Source organism: Suricata suricatta, chromosome 2 (genome assembly GCF_006229205.1).
Source record: "Suricata suricatta isolate VVHF042 chromosome 2, meerkat_22Aug2017_6uvM2_HiC, whole genome shotgun sequence".
In the NCBI taxonomy this organism is placed as follows: domain Eukaryota; kingdom Metazoa; phylum Chordata; class Mammalia; order Carnivora; family Herpestidae; genus Suricata; species Suricata suricatta.
Window position 1 is genome coordinate 93692335 of NC_043701.1, and position 17241 is coordinate 93709575.

At 34.3% G+C, this 17241-nt stretch overlaps 1 protein-coding gene across 1 annotated transcript in view; it reads left to right on the top strand.

Moving 5' to 3' along the window:
* The window catches only part of HDAC9 (histone deacetylase 9), a 912954-nt gene that overhangs the window by 849284 nt on the left and 46429 nt on the right, over window positions 1-17241 (top strand). The window contains exon 26 of the mRNA XM_029929772.1: window positions 13045-13129. Coding sequence (XP_029785632.1) covers window positions 13045-13129 — 85 coding nt within the window. The remainder of the gene's footprint in view (window positions 1-13044; window positions 13130-17241) is intronic.

Consider the following 17241-nt stretch of genomic DNA (forward strand, 5'->3'; position numbering starts at 1 on the left):
AGCAGGAATTCTTGGCTCTGCATCTTAGTGTAAATATATAGATGGGTACCAAAAACCTTAATTTTTTAAAAATTAAGTTATCTGAGTGACATGACCAAAATAGGTAATTTTCTTTTTAAATATTTTTTATTATGAAAGTGATCTAGTTAGCAAAATGTCTTTTAGCTATTATTTAAAGAAATATGCACAAGGTCAATCAAAATAATACACTGTTGAATTAAAACTAATATGAGCATGGTACAGAAAATTCCTTGAGGCAACTGATTTTGAAAACATACCAGAAGTCCATTTTTTTCTTGTTCTTGGCAAAGTTCAGAATATACACTTATCAATCCAATCAGGGTATGATGAATATTTTTTAACTTCTTCAGTGAAGCACTTAAAAACACTTGCTTGGGGTTTGCAAGAAACAGAAGTGACTATCTAAATGAGAAGAATCCGGTTGTTTGAAATGGCGTCAGTGATCCTTATGTACATAATTACATCATTTTTAGAATTGGTAATATCTAAACCAAACTGGGAGGTTCTCAGAGAAACTGATTTTGGTACTCTGCATTTGTGCTGGCCAGCAAACCATGGCACAGTTACTTTAAAGCCAAATTTGCCTAATGTTGTGCAAAGCCAATTAACAGCACCCTGGGTTGCTTCTCCTGAAAGAAATACTCCCAAAAGGTGAGAAAAGCTTCAGCCCTTGGCATTCCTATGGAATCTAAAACAAAAACATTGAAAAACTTCAGGCAGGTAAAAGACAGGAGAGGACATATAAAAGCCTTGGGTAGTAAGTTGAAAACATGGCCATTAAAAGGCCACCTGTCAAAACAGAATAAATGACAGTTTTAAGCTTGTTAGATAAGAAAAAACAAATGCTGCAGACATGGGAGCTACAGCCTCTGGTACTAAATGAAGCTATAGGTTCTGGTACTAAAGGTTCACCATTTATATTCTAGTCGACGGCAAGTTTTTTTTCTTTTTTCTTTTTTTAAAAATGTTTTCTTATTTGAGTACAGTTGACAAACAATGTTAACATTAGTTGCACGGGTGTAACATAGCGACTCAGCTTCTCTATATGTTATACCAAGCTCATCACAAGTGTAGCTACCATCTGTCAGCCTAAAATGCTATCAAATATCAATTATAGCTTTTTAAAAATCTCATTAACTCTCATTAGGGTGTGGCTTTTACTTCTTCCTTCCTTCCTTCATTTTCCTTCCTTCCTTGTTCCCTCCTCCTCCATCTCTTCCTTCCTCCTTCTCTCTTCTTCCCTCTCTCATTTCCTCTCTCTTTCTCTCTTTCCTTCCTTTCTTTTGTTTGTTCTTTCTTTCTCTCTCTCTCTCCCTTCCTGTCTTCTTCTCTTTCTCCTTTCCTTTTTCTCCTTTCTCTTATTTGTAATAGCAACTGTCTCCTGTCAGCTGCTTTCATCTGGCTTGGATTTCAGCAACAGTGATTACACTTAGTGGTTGTGTGTGTTCATAATCTTCCCAAGGTGACTTTTTGCTCTAAAGATGCTGAAAATTTACCTTGAAGTGACTGAAGTAGGTGTTGACAACAACCCCTGAGGTGAGCTTTTTAGATGGTATTGTCCAAGTTGGTCATCAGGGGTTTGTTTGCTTTAGATTTTGAATAGAGAAGTAGTCTTGCCTTCTATTCATCCTTCAGATTATGTATGACTGACTCCATTGGGGAATCAGTGTGAGGCTGGCAAACCTTGCAAGCTCTTCAATTTTTGGAATTCATGAGTAGAGAAAGGGAGAATTTAATACAGGGACACTGTATGATAATACAGAACAATGTTTTCCCATGGATTTCTCTTAGATTTTGAAACCTATCCACACTCTGAAAGGGAATGTATGAATAATCTAAAAAGAGTAAAAATGTTTTGGAAAATAATATTTGAAGATACTTTCCATTGTACATATGCTGCATTTCTTGTATTTACAAAGCTTATGAGAAGCAGAACCAAAGTGATATGTGGATTTTTTGTTTGTTTATCTGTTTTAGCAAATGCCAAATAAAAGAGAGTTATCTGGATGATTCAAAACTTTATCATGTACATTCCACATACTGTTTGTCTTCAGGCTTTTCAGAAGGTGTTAAAAGGAATGTTAACTAGAGGGTTACCAATAAAAGAGAGAAACCATTTATCATCTGTGGTGAAACAAACGTGCTATGACATTCATTTATCTGCCCTTTCATTCAATAGTCTTTTATTGGGCATTTATTTTATTTGCAAAAGTTCTAATACAAATAAAAGTCAAAGCAATATAAACAAAGTACTTTGGGAATATAACATAGGACCCTTTGTTTTTAACTTTGAGGATGGGGGAATATTTTAATAGATACAACATTTAACCTTCCTTGGTCTTGAATAAAAATGAGATTTTGACAAGCTAAAACCAAAGGAAAGGATTTATCTCTTATAGTAAAAATACATAGATAAAGACATTAAGACAGAATTGTGGGTGGCTCTGTTTTGGGTTTGTTTTGTTTTGGGCACAGGAGAGGCTACTTTGAGTGGAATAAAAGTAAATAATGAGGCTGGATCAGTGGAGTGGAATATGATAAGGAATTGGAGTTTCTGTGGAAAATATGGAAGACTTGAACAACTAAGCCCCATGCTGGGGGTGAAATAATAACAAAACAGTGTATGATTTTTGAAGAAAGCAGACTCTCATACAAGAAAAAAAATCACTAAGGAGATAATCATTAGGAAGTTTTCTCCTGATTATCAATAAACGAAATAATAGTCTATCACTGAGATGTTGGAGCTGGCTTTCAATAGATTGTGAGAGCTAACTGTATGTGCATCTCTACTCACATCTGAGTTCAGTGACATCACACTGATATCTTGAAATAGGCCTTTGTGGGAATATTGTCATCATGGAATTCAGCAAATGCTACAAAGTATAACTATTTCTGTTAAACATTTGCCAGCACACCATTGCTACATGATGTGAAACAGGTCATCTTAACAGAAAAATCGACATTTGGAAGACTGTAGTACAAATCGCTTTACTAAACAACAACAAAAATTTTTTAAACTTTTTTTTTTAACATTTATTTACTTTTGAGAGAGAGAGACGTGAACAGGGGAGGGGCAGAGAGAGAGAGAGAGGGAGACACAGAATCTGAAGCAGGCTCCAGGCTCTGAGCTGGTCAGCACAGAGCCTGATGTGGGTCTTGAACCCATGAACCGTGAGATAATGACCTGAGCTGAAGTCAGATGCTTAGCCAACTGAGCCACCCAGGCGTCCCAACAACAACAAAACTTTTTAAGAAAAAGTAGTTTAAAAACATGTAAATTAGATTAAAGGAGAGAAAATGTAAAAACACATGAGAGAAGAAAAAAGGATCAAACACAATTAGCAGAAGGACTTAGCAAGTTTAACTATCAAATTTAAACTTCTTTGAAAAACAGGGACAAGGAAACAGGATTTTTGGCATATAGAATAGACTAAGTCTTCTTTATAAAAATTAATGTCTCAACGGTGGACATTGTGTTAGGAAACTACACATAAAGCACTGAAAAAACTTGCTTTCAATGTTATTGAAACTTTATCTTAACATGTACCTTTATATATATATATATAAAATTTCCCTAATAAATTATATATATAATTTTCCTAACTCAACTGTGGTTTGAAATATTTTTTATTGTATCTATAATCTTATCTCAAGGATTAAAATATTGATAGTATAAATTATCCAACTACTTGTATTCATTATTCTCTTTCCATTAAACCACTATGCCTCCTTTTTACCTTTAAGTTCATTTTTAACTGTTGAGCTAGTTCTTGCTGTAAGTGTTTACGTATATCCTTAAGTCCAAATTTGTCATAGTTAAATGTCATAGAAACTATGGTATTCTATTTGGATATGAGCGTGATTAGAAGCATTTGTTCATAGTCTTCCATCTTCCATTCATTAGCTGTTGTATTGTATCATGGTAGCTTTGGATGAAGTTCAGTAAACAGTGCACTGGTCTCAGGAATAATCTCGGAATCTAGCCCACTTGTGGCTTTTATTTTATTCAAGGAGTCCTTTAATATTTTATGTGGGCTCCATGGCCATGACTGTACTCTTTATTTCTTGGTTCTCCTAATAGTCTCAGAAGACTCATTAGATTTATATCACTCCTCTTGGCCAAAGATGTTCCTTTATTCTATGTGACGTCATCCACATGTAGGTAGGATGCACGCAGACTCAATCTGAATAATCTCAGTAGTCTGTCAGTGTACTAACTGGACTATCACTGGAATCCATCCTGACTTTTTTTTTTCCATCTACTTGCTCAAAGATTTTAATGACTTCAAATGAATAAAGAAGATTACTTTGAGAATGACTCATGAATCACAGTATGGATAAAATTATAACCAGATTTACTTAAGCAATCAAATTAAACATATACAACTAATTGCAGACATCTCCAAGACAATTATTTAAATGAAAGTTGAGTTTTAACCACCATTCCCTCCTCACTAGGGAATTGATAATAGTTCATCAGCATGGAAGGTCAGGCCTGTATGGCAAACTGCTTCCCTTATCCTTTTGGTCTTGATCATCGTATTCTTCCAAAGTTTCACAACTTAATTGTTGCATGTTAGAGTGGGTCTTTTAATCCTTTTGTAGGTGAATTTTGTGGCCCTTATCTAAGAATATAACTTATTTTGCTGAAATACCTACAATTTCACTTTTTACCTAAATTTACCATAATATGTAGAAAAATATGGACTCAAGAACCAGATTTAGTTCCCTATTCTTTTATGTCAGAAAACATATTGTCCTCTTAAAATGTTTTTAGTTGTAAAATATTCAGAAAGCTGTATAAGGTATGAATGCACAACTCAATGAAATACCACAGGCATTTGTATCACCACCAACCAAATCAAGATATAAAATAATGTCAACACTTCAATAGACCCCATATTTCCTTTTCCAATTAGTATGCCCATTCTCAACATAAGATTTTAATTTTCCAGTTTTTCAACTTTATATACATGGATTCATTTAATATCTTTTTTATATAACTTCTTTTGCTCAGTATTATGTTTATGAGATTCATCCATGTCATTGCAACTAGCTATAGTTCATTCATTTGCATTATTATGTAGTAGTATTACACTTCATGAAAAGAATATCTAGGAAAATGCCACACTTTATTTATTTTGCTTTAATGACTATAGAGATTTTTCCCAGTTTGGGATTCATTATGTACAATGCTATAATGGACTTTTAATATATGTTTCTTGGTGCATTTGTATACACATTTCTCTGGACTATATACCTAAAAGTAGTACTGGTGGGTTGTGGGATTTGCATGTGTTTAGTCTTTGTAGATAACAACAAACTTTTCCAGAGTGGTTGTCACAATTTATATACCTACCAACAGCATATGACTGTTTCCATTGTTTTATATACTTCCAGCACTTGGTATTGTCAATCTTTTTTTTTAAATTTTAGACATTCTGTTGGATGTGTAGTAGTTTTTCATAATGGTTTTGTCTTATCAAAATACTAATGAAGTAAAGCAGATCTTCATCTACTTTTTGGTTATATGTATATCTCCTTTTTGAATTTTATTAAGTCTTTTGTCCACTTTCAGATTATCATTTTTCTTACTGATTTGAGCAGCTCTTTATGGATTCTATTGTTGGCTTATGTGGTGACTTACCTTGTCTATTTATCCTTTTAATTATGTCCTTTGATAAATAAAAGTAATTTTTAATGTATAATCTATAATTTCCCTTATGATTAGCTCTTTTGTATTCTTTCAAAGATTTCTTTGGGTATAGCCAAAGTTATTCTGATATTCTCCTTATTCTGTTCTTAAAGCTTTATTTTTGACTTCAGCATTTAACAGTGTAGTCCATCAGGAATTGAACGTGCGTATAGCCTGAAGTAGAAGTTAAGTTTTTATGTGCTCTTTTTTTTCTAATGTGAATTAGGTTGATCCTACACCATTTATTGAAAAGACTATCTATTCTTAATGGCTGAACATTAGTATCCTTGTCTGTATACTCAGGCAAATATAGTTAATTCTCTATTCCACAGGTCTCTTTGTCCTTTTGACAGTATTATACAGCCTTAACTACTGTAGTTTTATAAGAAATCTTGATATCCTATAGAACAAATCTCACTTTTATTTTTTATCATCAAGACAGTCTTGGCTACATTTGTCCCTTCTGTGTTTTTATCTAAAATTTTAGAATCAGCTTGTGCAGTTCCACAAGTGGATTTAGTTCACCAATAAGAACAAAAGATTATCACATTGTATTTAAAGGAACACTTTCTATAATATAATGATGAAGTTTGAATATAAAAAGAAAAAATTAAACTACAGAAATTAACTGAAGGAAAACTTTTGTGGCTATATTAATATCAGGTAAAGTGGACTTTAAGGTAAAAGCAAAGGAACTAGAGATAGAGATACTTTGTAGTACTAAAATATTCTTTTAACTGAGAAGATGAAACAATTCAAAAGTTATGTATCTAATCATATGGGTTCAAAACATATCAGGCAAAAGTTGAAAAAAAAACAAATGGAAAAATAATCAAAACCAGAATCATAATGACAGATTTTAACATACCTGTCTCAGAAACTGATTGAGAAAGAAGATAATAAAAGGGGTGGGAGGTGTGTAGATTTAAATACCTTCATAAACTCACCCCAATTAAAATATATAATAAGCCATACCCAGAAACTACAGAAACTCATTCTTTTCAAGGACACTTGTAATATTTTCAAGAACAAACCATATTTGGGGACATAAAGCAAATTTCAATAAATTTCAACTAATTGAATTCATATACAGTATAACCTCTTACCATCTGAAATTAAACCAGAATCAATATTACATGTTACAGACAAATGGAAACATAATCCATGGTTATGGATTAGAAGACCTGATATTGTTAAAATGCCCAAACTTCCAAAAGTGACCAATATATTTAGTGCAATCCATATCCCAATCCCAATGGCATATTTTATAACAATAAAAAAATTTTTAATTCATATGAAAGCACAAAAGACCATTGATAAACAAATCAGTCTTAAAAAAGAAGAGCAAAGCTGGAGTCTTCATACCTCCTGATTTCAAAATAGATTACAAAGGTTTGTAATTAAAACAGTATGGCAATGCCATAAAGATAGACTTGGAGACCAAGAGAACAGAATAGAAAGCACATAAATAAATCCACACATATATGGTCCCAAGAGTACGTGTTGGAGAAAGAGTAGTCTTTTGACCAAATGGTGGGAAAACTGGTATCTATTAGAAAAGAATGAAACTGGACGCTTATCTTACCTCATGCACAAAAATAAACTCAAAATGTATTAAGATTTAAATGTAAAACCCAAAACTGTAAAACTAAAAGAAACCAGGGAAAGTTTCATGATCCTTGGTCTTGGCAATGATTTCCTGGGTATGACACAAAAATCACTGGCAATGAAACAGAGAATAAACAAATAGGACTGTATCAAATTAAAAAGCTGTATAGCAAAAGAAACAATCAACAGAGTGTAAAGGCAATCTATGGAATTGGAGAAAATAATTGCAAACCATATATCTGATAAAGTAAAAAATATAGGAACTCTTAATAGCTCAGTAGTAAAAAAAAAAAAAAAATGCTAATAACCTGAATTAAAAATGTACTAAAGACTTGAACAGAAATTTCTCCAAAGGTGACATATACTGGCCACAAAGCATATAAAAAATTATTTAATGTCACTAATCATCAATAAATGAAAGTCAAAACCACATGGAGATGTCACCTCACATGTCAGTAAGACTCATCAAAAATGGCAAAGACAAGTGTTGCCAAGGATGTAGAGAAATTGGAACCCTTGCATGCTCTTGGAGGGAATGCAAAATGGTACAACTGCTCTGGAAAACAGTATATAGGGCCCTCAAAAAAATGAATATATAACTGCTGTATGATAGAGCAATATCGGGATCTTGAAGAGATATTAGCACTCCCATGAGCATTGCAGCACCACTAACCAAGGACAAGATGTGCACACAAGCTAAATGCTTACTGAAAGATGAATGAGTAAGAAAATGTGGTATATACATATGATGGAATACTTTACAGCCTTTAAAAGGAAAGAAATTTTGCAATATGTGAAACATGAATGAATGTTGAAGACATTACCTAAGTGAAATAGTCCAGCTGGATGATTCTACTTACATGAGGTATCTAGAATAATCAAATTCATAGAATGAGAGAGGGAATGGTCATTGTCAGGAGCTGGAGGGAAAGAGAAATGAGATGTTACTAATCAATGAGTAGAAAGTTTAAGTCAAGATCAATAAACAAAATTATGTTAAACCAAGAACATAACATAGTAACATTCCAAAATAAATAATTATAATTCACCATATTAAGAGAATGATGAAGAAATATAACCATTTTGATAGATGCTAAAAAGCAGTTGATAAATTAAACACCCAATTATGATGAACTACTTCTGGCAAACTGGGATAAAAGGAAAATTTATTAAATTGATAAAGGATATTTTTAAACATTCTATAGTATGCATCAGATTTAAGGGTGAAATGTGGGAATTTTTCTTTGAAATTGAAAACAAGGAAATGATGCTCACTTTTCCTGCTTCATTTTAGCATTGCACTGGTGGTCCTAGACTGTGTAATAGGGTATGAAAAAGAAATAAAACATGAAAAGTTTAAAGAGATATAAACAAATGTCTCATTATTCACAGATGATATAATTGTGTATGTAGAAAGTCTATACAAAATTATTCATATACACATTACTGGAATTTATAATGAAGTTTAAAGAAATTGATAGTAAATTTTAAAGTCAGTTTAAGTTCAAAAACCAACTAAAACTTTAATTAAAAATCCATTATGTTGATTTAAAAATGAACTATCAGTTATTCTTTCACCCTAAATCCATGCCCTAACTAGAGCAGGTAACCAAGAAAAAAAACCTACTCCACTTAGATCTGTTAGCTCTGGAGTGCAGAACAAAGGCAACCTCTTTATGTTTTCTTTCAATTATCTTCCCTTCATTCATTTAACATTTTTTTTGAATACCCACCATATACCAGGCTGTATATTTGCCTTTAAATGGCTCACAACAAAGTAGAAAATGGAAGACATGGCTTCCTACAATAATGTGTAGAGTAAACAAGAATATTTGTATGGAAACAAAGAATAGAGGTAGAAGCAATTTGCCCTATTAGAGAATTTTAGAAAAGATCTCACAGAGCAGACAGTGTTTGTATTGGTCCTCAGAACATTTAGTAAGGTTTCCTCAATCCAAATAAGGAGAGAGAAAATAGAATTTAGAAGAAACAATAAATAAGGGCATAAAAGTATGAAAATACTTGGCATATTTGGGAAACATAAAAGCTAACAAAGGTAGTTAGTAGATCCCTTGCTTGATTAATGTACCGATTTGAAAAATCTCTGTTTAGCTTTTTTTCTGTTCAGTTCTAAATCATTAAAATAATAAAGTTGATTTTCATGTTTCATGAGTATAGAGTGAATATTAAAACTTAAGAGCATCTCCAAGAATACTTTTGCCTATTTCTATAAATTCAGGTTAGCCAACTAAAATGATTTTTTATTAAATGATCTGATTCTAAAGAATGTGAAAATAACTTATTTACAACATGATGATAGCCACAATTTTATGGTGTTTTAAAATAGCTCTACTACTTAGAAATTACATTATATGTGAAACTTAGTAAACATTTGAATTATATCAACATTGGTTTGCCATTTTCTATAAAAAACATAGAAAAATAAATTTCCCTGTTACTAAATCAGAAAATTTGTATAAAGAAGTTCTGTGAGTAATGGTTGCTTTTAAGCTTTAGATATAATAAAGCTGAATGAGAACTTCATGTGTCAAGAGGTTGTGTTAAAATTATCTAGTATGTCTTATTACTCCATAATAATTATCATCATTTGATGGAATTGCTCAACAAAGATAGCATGATGGATGTGTGACATTTTCTTCATCTGTATCTGCTTTATCTACCATAGGTTTTACATACAAAAGTACTGTTTTACACAATTACTTCCTTATTTATCATTTAATAACTCTTAGTAACATCGATTAGCCTCAACAGCCAATGTTTTTGCTTCATCTTATCAGCCAAACTAAATACATAACAGAGTTTTACTGTATATTCTCAGTTTTTGTCCAAATTTAAGAAAAATGACTATTCATTTAGTATTATTTCATTATAGTTACTTATTAGATTAATAATAATGACCAATACTTATACATATTTGTTAAATAGATGCTTCAATCAGATATTTTTAGAGCTTATAATTTTGAATGATTAAATCAACAAATACTCTAGAAAACTCAATTCTGTGGTCCCTCTCTATAAGGTTTAATTATATGAAAACAGACCCTAAATGCTGCTTGCTTTCTTACCAACTCAGTATTACCTATTACCTTCTCTGCAGAGCTACCCAAGGAAAAATAAAGAACCTACATGCAGAACTTTCTGAATTCATCTCTGTCTGTGTGTAGACCCTGAAAATGAAGGAAATGGTGGCAATTTATTGAAGATTAAATCCTCCAAATGACATTCACCTAAAAGCATGCAGGCAAAAGTTCATGGGGGGTTAAATTATCAGTGTAATTGCTTAAATTCTCTAGGTTGCTTTTTTCTTTAAGTGTTTGACTAAATTTTATTATTATTATTTAAAAAAATTTTTTACATTTATTTATTTCTGAGAGACGGAGCATGAACAGGGGAGGGACAGAGAGAGAGGGAGACACAGAATCCGAAGCAGGCTCCAGGCTCTGAGCTAGCTGTCAGCCCAGAGCCCGATGCAGGGCTCAAGCTCATGAACCGTGAGATCATGACCCGAGCCAAAGTCAGATGCTCAGCCGACTGAGCCACCCAGGCGCCCCTATTATATTTTATTTCAACATTTATTTATTTTGAGAGAGAGAGCGCGCGAGAGAGCAAGCATGAGCGTGTGATTGTCCAGGCTCTTGTGCAGGAAGGGTCAGAGAGGGAGAGAGAGAATCAATTCCAAGCAGCCTCAGCACTGTCAGCACAGAGCCCCACACGGGGTTCAACCCCACCAGTCATGAGATAGGTTGCTTTTCCCAGCAGACACACCTTTATCGTATTTAACTGACAATTCCAAATTAGAGGTTTAGTGTTGTTTGTGTTTGTCCTTTCAACACCCTGAATTACCTTTACATTCTACATAACCCAGATCTTAAAAATGACCCACCCACCTCACTGCAAGAGAATTCCAGAAATGAGGTTTTTATATTAAATGATGTACCTATAGTTTTCTTTCCAGTAGCCCGCACCTTTCAGTTTGTCAGCTTTTTTTCCCCTAATGTCACAGGAGAGCTTTTTGAAGAACTAAATATGCTGAAATCACCTCATTGTTTGTTCTTAGATATTTCAACATAGAGTGATATTTCAAAACATTTGTTAGTAAATTCTACCTGATATTTATTAAAAGTGTTCTCTAAGCCCTGAGACAGAAGTGAAAGGAAAGAGTATAGACAAGATAGTTCAACCCTATCTAATTCTTGAGTAAGTTTTCCAAGTAACCTACTGCCTATGATTCATTAGTTCCTCTGAGTTAAGATGGTGTTACTAGGGTAACATATTCTTGAAGATATTATATGAAATACCAGATTAAAAAATGATTTTAGCAAACTTAAGAATTTGAGATTACAGAACCTTTTCACTGACACTTTTTTTTCTCTCTCACTAAACTATATTGCAAATAACCTTTTGATGTTATAAAGGTTTTTCTTTGGCAGCTGAAAAAAAAACTTGAAAGTTGTATTTAGTGAATTTACCCATGTATAAATATCCCTGAGCTAGTCGGTTATCCTATGGCATCTGGAAGAAAGGTGCTATTGTTTTAGATTTCATGATTGAAGTATAGAATAATCAATTCAGAGAGACCCTGGGGGGAAGATTCACTCACATGTGCTGTGGAAACTTGGAATTCCTGAGTTTTTAGGGTTTTTTTTTTTACAGAAAAAGAGACATAGATGAGTTTATGTTTCAGTACAATGTCTGGTGACATTGGTTCCTTTTCAAGCCATATTATAATTTGACCAGCAATTTGAAATTGAGACCACTAACTTCAGATTTTCTAAGAAAAGTTCTTGTTTGTTAATACCTTTGTTACTATTACTTTCCTTGTTTTCTGGGTTCTAATAGCTAGACAGCAATTTTGTTTGCAAGATTCTGGGTATAGGGTTTCTGCTGCTACACACCAAGCAACATCACCAAGGTATTCCCAGGATGCATCATCAGATTTAGTTCTGCCAGAAAAATCCATAAATTAAAGCTCCTCTTCATTTCTCACAAAGCAATGTTTGCTAAGCTTGTCCATGAAAAATCAATGTAATTCCAGAAGATCATGATATATTTCCAGAACAGGAATCTGTCCCATGTTTCCCGATGGATATCTGCCTGATGATGAATGTAGTAGAAGTTAAATGGAAATGCACAGTTATTTCCCTTTTCAAATGCAGTTATTTTAGCTTCAATTTTATTTGAACATTTTCTCTACCATTTCTTTAACATCAGTTAAATAAGAGCAGCTGTGTCTTACATCTACTGTGAAGTGTCTAAAAGTGTAATAACGTGGCTAGATGTAAAAATACTACAAAAGTATGGATAACAGACTGCCCACATTCTGTCTATTGCAACTTCCCTGAGGTTTTGTTTGCAGGGCCCAGCTGCCTATACAGACATGATGGAATTTGGTTTGTGAAGAACCCACAAAAATTACACAAATAACTCAGATTTTTAATGAATAATACACAGACATGCACCTGCTTCAGGGACTTCGTAGATTAGTTTTGTGACCAATAGAAAGCCCTTTGGAATTCAAGTACATGGCTGCAAAACAGGAAATAAAACTGGCTACACTTTTAGAACTGCTATCAGCAAAATGAAAATGTTAACTAGTTCTTGGAGCAGGCTTTTTTTTAGGTTGTTTAATTTGCTTTGCTTCTGTCAGACTTACTATAAAGTCATAATATTCTGCTCATTATTATCTACTGTTCTTGCAGCTGGAGCCGCTTGCAGAAGATACTCTCCACCAAACCCCGAATGTGAATGCTGTTATTTCTTTACAGAGGATCATTGAAATTCAAAGTATGTCTTTCATTTTTTTTTATTTCTAATCAGGTACAATTAATTAAACATATTGAGAATGAGAGCACATGAAAAACATATTTGACTTTCTCAAATATGAGAAACATGTTTAGAATTATAATTCACACACATTATGTATTCATACCTAAATGTGTTACTGCCTTGCTCTTAATATGGCGATCTAAGCTTACACGGATAACTCTGAGGCTCTAGATTTAGAACCTTTTTTTCTCATATTTTCCAAGTACTTTGATTCTTTTTTCATTACACCACTAAGTATCTACCCAAAAAAATGAAGTTAATTTAGAAGTTTTACCTATAGTGTCTAATCTTAGCGGAGGGTAAATTATCTCCTAATGATGTTAGAATTCAGAAATCATTTACAGGTTTTCAGTTTTTCAAGAGAGGAAAAAGTTAGTGAAAAAGCCTTACTATTAAAAAATCTAACTAAACAAAGCAGGTAAAGTTAGAAACTTTACTATCCATTTCCCTTCATGTTGTTATTACTTTGTTAACAGTTACTCTTTTTAGAATACACACACACACACACACACACACACACACACACACACACTGGAATCAAGCATGAATTAACATGAAAGTTAGTATGAAGGGAAAAACCAAATGGCAAAATTATGTTAGAATAATCAGGAAAACCCTTGGCTATTGTCCTATAGAATCATTTTTTAAATATGATTAAAGAAACCACCTTCCAGCTTTCTGAGTCCTTGTCTTTGCTAGCTCAGTAGCAACTTGGAGATCTGGTTGTATTTGGGGTTCTGTGACTATTTATAAATCATGCCATACAGGAGCTCAAAGCAGTCTCCACTTTACTTAATTTCACTCATGCCCAGATGGTGGGTCATATATTTCCCATAAATGTTTATTAATTATATCATAACTGACATAAGGTCCAAATTCCAAGGATTTGCAGAGACTAGAAATGTAAATATTCAAATATCGGGAACCAAAACCTCTGAAAAAAGACTAAGATAAAGGAATTGACATATGAAGAAGGGGAGGCTGGAGAAGATTTCATAAGCTTGAGTACAAAATCCTGTCATTACACAGTCTCATTTCCATTAAGAATAAATTAAGAGACTCTATTATATGTTATTCTAGATCTTAAGGAAAGGTATCTTAAAATGATCTTTGACAGCCTTCTCATATTCATCTACATCCAGTCTAATACCCCCTTCAGGTCACCAATAGTATAAAAGTACCTAGTTTTTATACATATTGTTTTCTTTTATTCTGAGCATTCTTTTGCAATTACACACATAAATTATTGAAAGTTATTGTTCTTCTGTATGTTCCCATTGTATTAACCATTCTTGAATGCTTATGTTGATAGAAGATAATTTCATCAGTCATCAAGGCACAAAAGTTATAAATAAGAACAGGTAGAGTTTCTTGCCTCAAAGAGTTATAGTCCAGTGAGTGAGAGACACTTCAATAGATCCTTACATTATGGGATCATGAGGTGCACTGAGCTAGTGGAGAAGGAGCATTCTCTTTCTTAAGTCCCTTTCAGCTGGGTTGAGAGATACTAGAGACTGAGGAAGGTTCAAGGAAGGTTCAAGGAAGGCTTCTTGGCAGTGATAGATCCTGAGCTTGGTCTTAAGGACAGAACAGGATTCTAGCCAGATGAAGAGTGAATGTTTGGAAGAGAGTAGCAATAGCAAAAAACTCACAGTTTGTACACATCTTTAAAAACTGTACTGTTGCCTTTTGTATTGGATCTGATTTCCTGGTAATAACTTTCTACTGCATGACTTTACCACTGACATTTTCAAGTGATTTGTTCAGTCTGCTCTAGCCAAACAAACATGTTTATCTCTTGAAAAAGACTCATTCTACTATCAAAACTTGCTGTATGAGAATTCTACCACTGTGGATTGTGAATTAGTCTTTTCCAAAATGCCTTCCACAGCACCCAACACTGATAACTGTCCCCATTTAAAATCCCCTTTCCTTGTAAACTCCTACTGAGGACTCTACCCAGCATTATAAATACAATACTTCCACTTACTCTGAACACTAACATGTGAATTGTAATTAGTAATATATTTCTTTAAATTTCTATTATTATTTGACTTTTTTGTATTTTTATGGTCGTTAGTCTTGGTTCCTTGGTCTGTTATTTTGATGATAATCAGGAGTATGGGAATCCCATCTTTTCACCCCTGCATATACCTGTAGAAGGGGTTGGCAACAGGGGAGAGGTTTAAGTGCGTGGGAGCCTGGGAATGGAGAGTAGGCAGACTTAAGTTGGTAGGATCTGATCTGCAAATCAAGGAAACCTAGGAAACCAGGGCTTACATCAAAGGGAGTTTCTGAAGGAAACCTCCTCCTCTTAGTCATGGACACATGATGTGGTGGATACTGTTGTTGGCTACTCAGCGACAGTGGCTTCCTAACTTCTACTCAAAAGAAACTTGGTTTTAGTCATGAATCCTTGCTCCCAGATACCATGCAACTCAAGGAAGATTAATTTGTGCCCAGCTCCGGAGAAGCTGCTCTTAGTCTAAGCTGAAACTACTCAACCCACTTAGCAGTGATTGCTTAAGAAATGGGACACATGCTCCAGTTGTGGCCTCTGAGAATCAAAGCCGGCTTCATAGGTGTTCAGCCTGTGCAGTCACATAGGCTCCACACTTAGGACCCAGTGCATAGGTTCATGCTCTTCCTGATGCTGCCTTTAAATTCTTACTGCTTTGAACAAGGGACCCACATTTTTATTTTGCACTGGGCCCTGAAAATTATGCAGCCAGTCCTTATAAAAAATGAAGGTGTTGGTGATGTGAAAAGATATTTGCCAGGAAAGACTGATAGTAACATTACCACAAGGAGAGCTCAAGTTGTGGTTGAGAAGGAACTGAATGATGAGTAAAGGTTGTAAAGACAAATACAAGATGAGAATGATCTCTTGTCATTTGGGACCTGAAGTATAAAGCAGCACAGAGAACGCTGTTTGATAATGGGCTTTGACACGATGTGGTACATTTTTATGTGGTTCTTTGACATGTGTGTCTTTTGGAACCATTTGAAGTGTATGTCTTTGGGGCCACTCTGCCAGACTAAAGAAACAGAAAGGGGCCAAATAATACATAAGATCCATTACACAATAAAATAAGGTGGGTGTTTCTGAGTAACAAACTTCAGAATGGCTTGAAAAATTAAAATTATGAGCTTCTGCCTTAGCAAACAATGCTAGATTTCCTTACAAATTATAAAGTTGTATTCTTACCTTTACTTTTCTCTGTTTTATAACCTACTCTTCCATTTCAAGTCCTCTTATAGAGCTTGACAAGCCTCTACATTGCCCCTTTAGTGGGGAAAGTACTCAGGGCCCGCTATGTAATTTGTGGATCCCAGTGCAAAATGAAGATGTATGAATGCTTCCTTGTTAAAAAAAAATTGCCATAATTTCACAAAGGTTACCACAGAGTACTGAACCAAATATGGGGTCCTTTCTGTATATCGGGGTCCTTTGCAACTGCACAGGTTGCCTTTAAGGTGGCCTTTGTTTAACTGAAGAATCTCCTCCTCACATATGTCTCTGAGCATCGCACAGGTGCCTCCTTTTAACTTGTGGAGGTGCTTGAATTCTCAGAATAGGTTGTGAAGGATTCTTTTGTGCTACAGTTTGGGACTACAATATCAGAAAACTATGTAAATGTTGAGAAGCAGGATTTGTAGCATGTGGGAAACATTCAGGCAAGTTCCTAGATAGCCTTGTCCCAAGGCAGACAGCAAGGTGCTGACAGGCCTTATGTGAATTTCTCTTTGAGAACAGAGCCCCCCAGCTGAGGGTATGCAGGTGCTTGAGGCTGTGATTAGCATTGGCCCTTTGCCTGGCCACATGTATGAGAATATTTGGCAGCAGGATCATCCCTGTTGTCCTGTCCTTGTTTATGTTACTCATTTAGCTAAGAAAAGGCCTTACAAGGCAACAGCAGGGCAGTCATTTCTTCTGACAGGTAATAAAGCCCCCTCCTTACAGGTTAGGGTCTGGCTTCATCTCAAGATGGTGGATGTATACAAAGATGAACTATATTTGAGATGACAAAAGGGATGGTCAAGAAGCTTCCTGTTTGCACATGCTATTC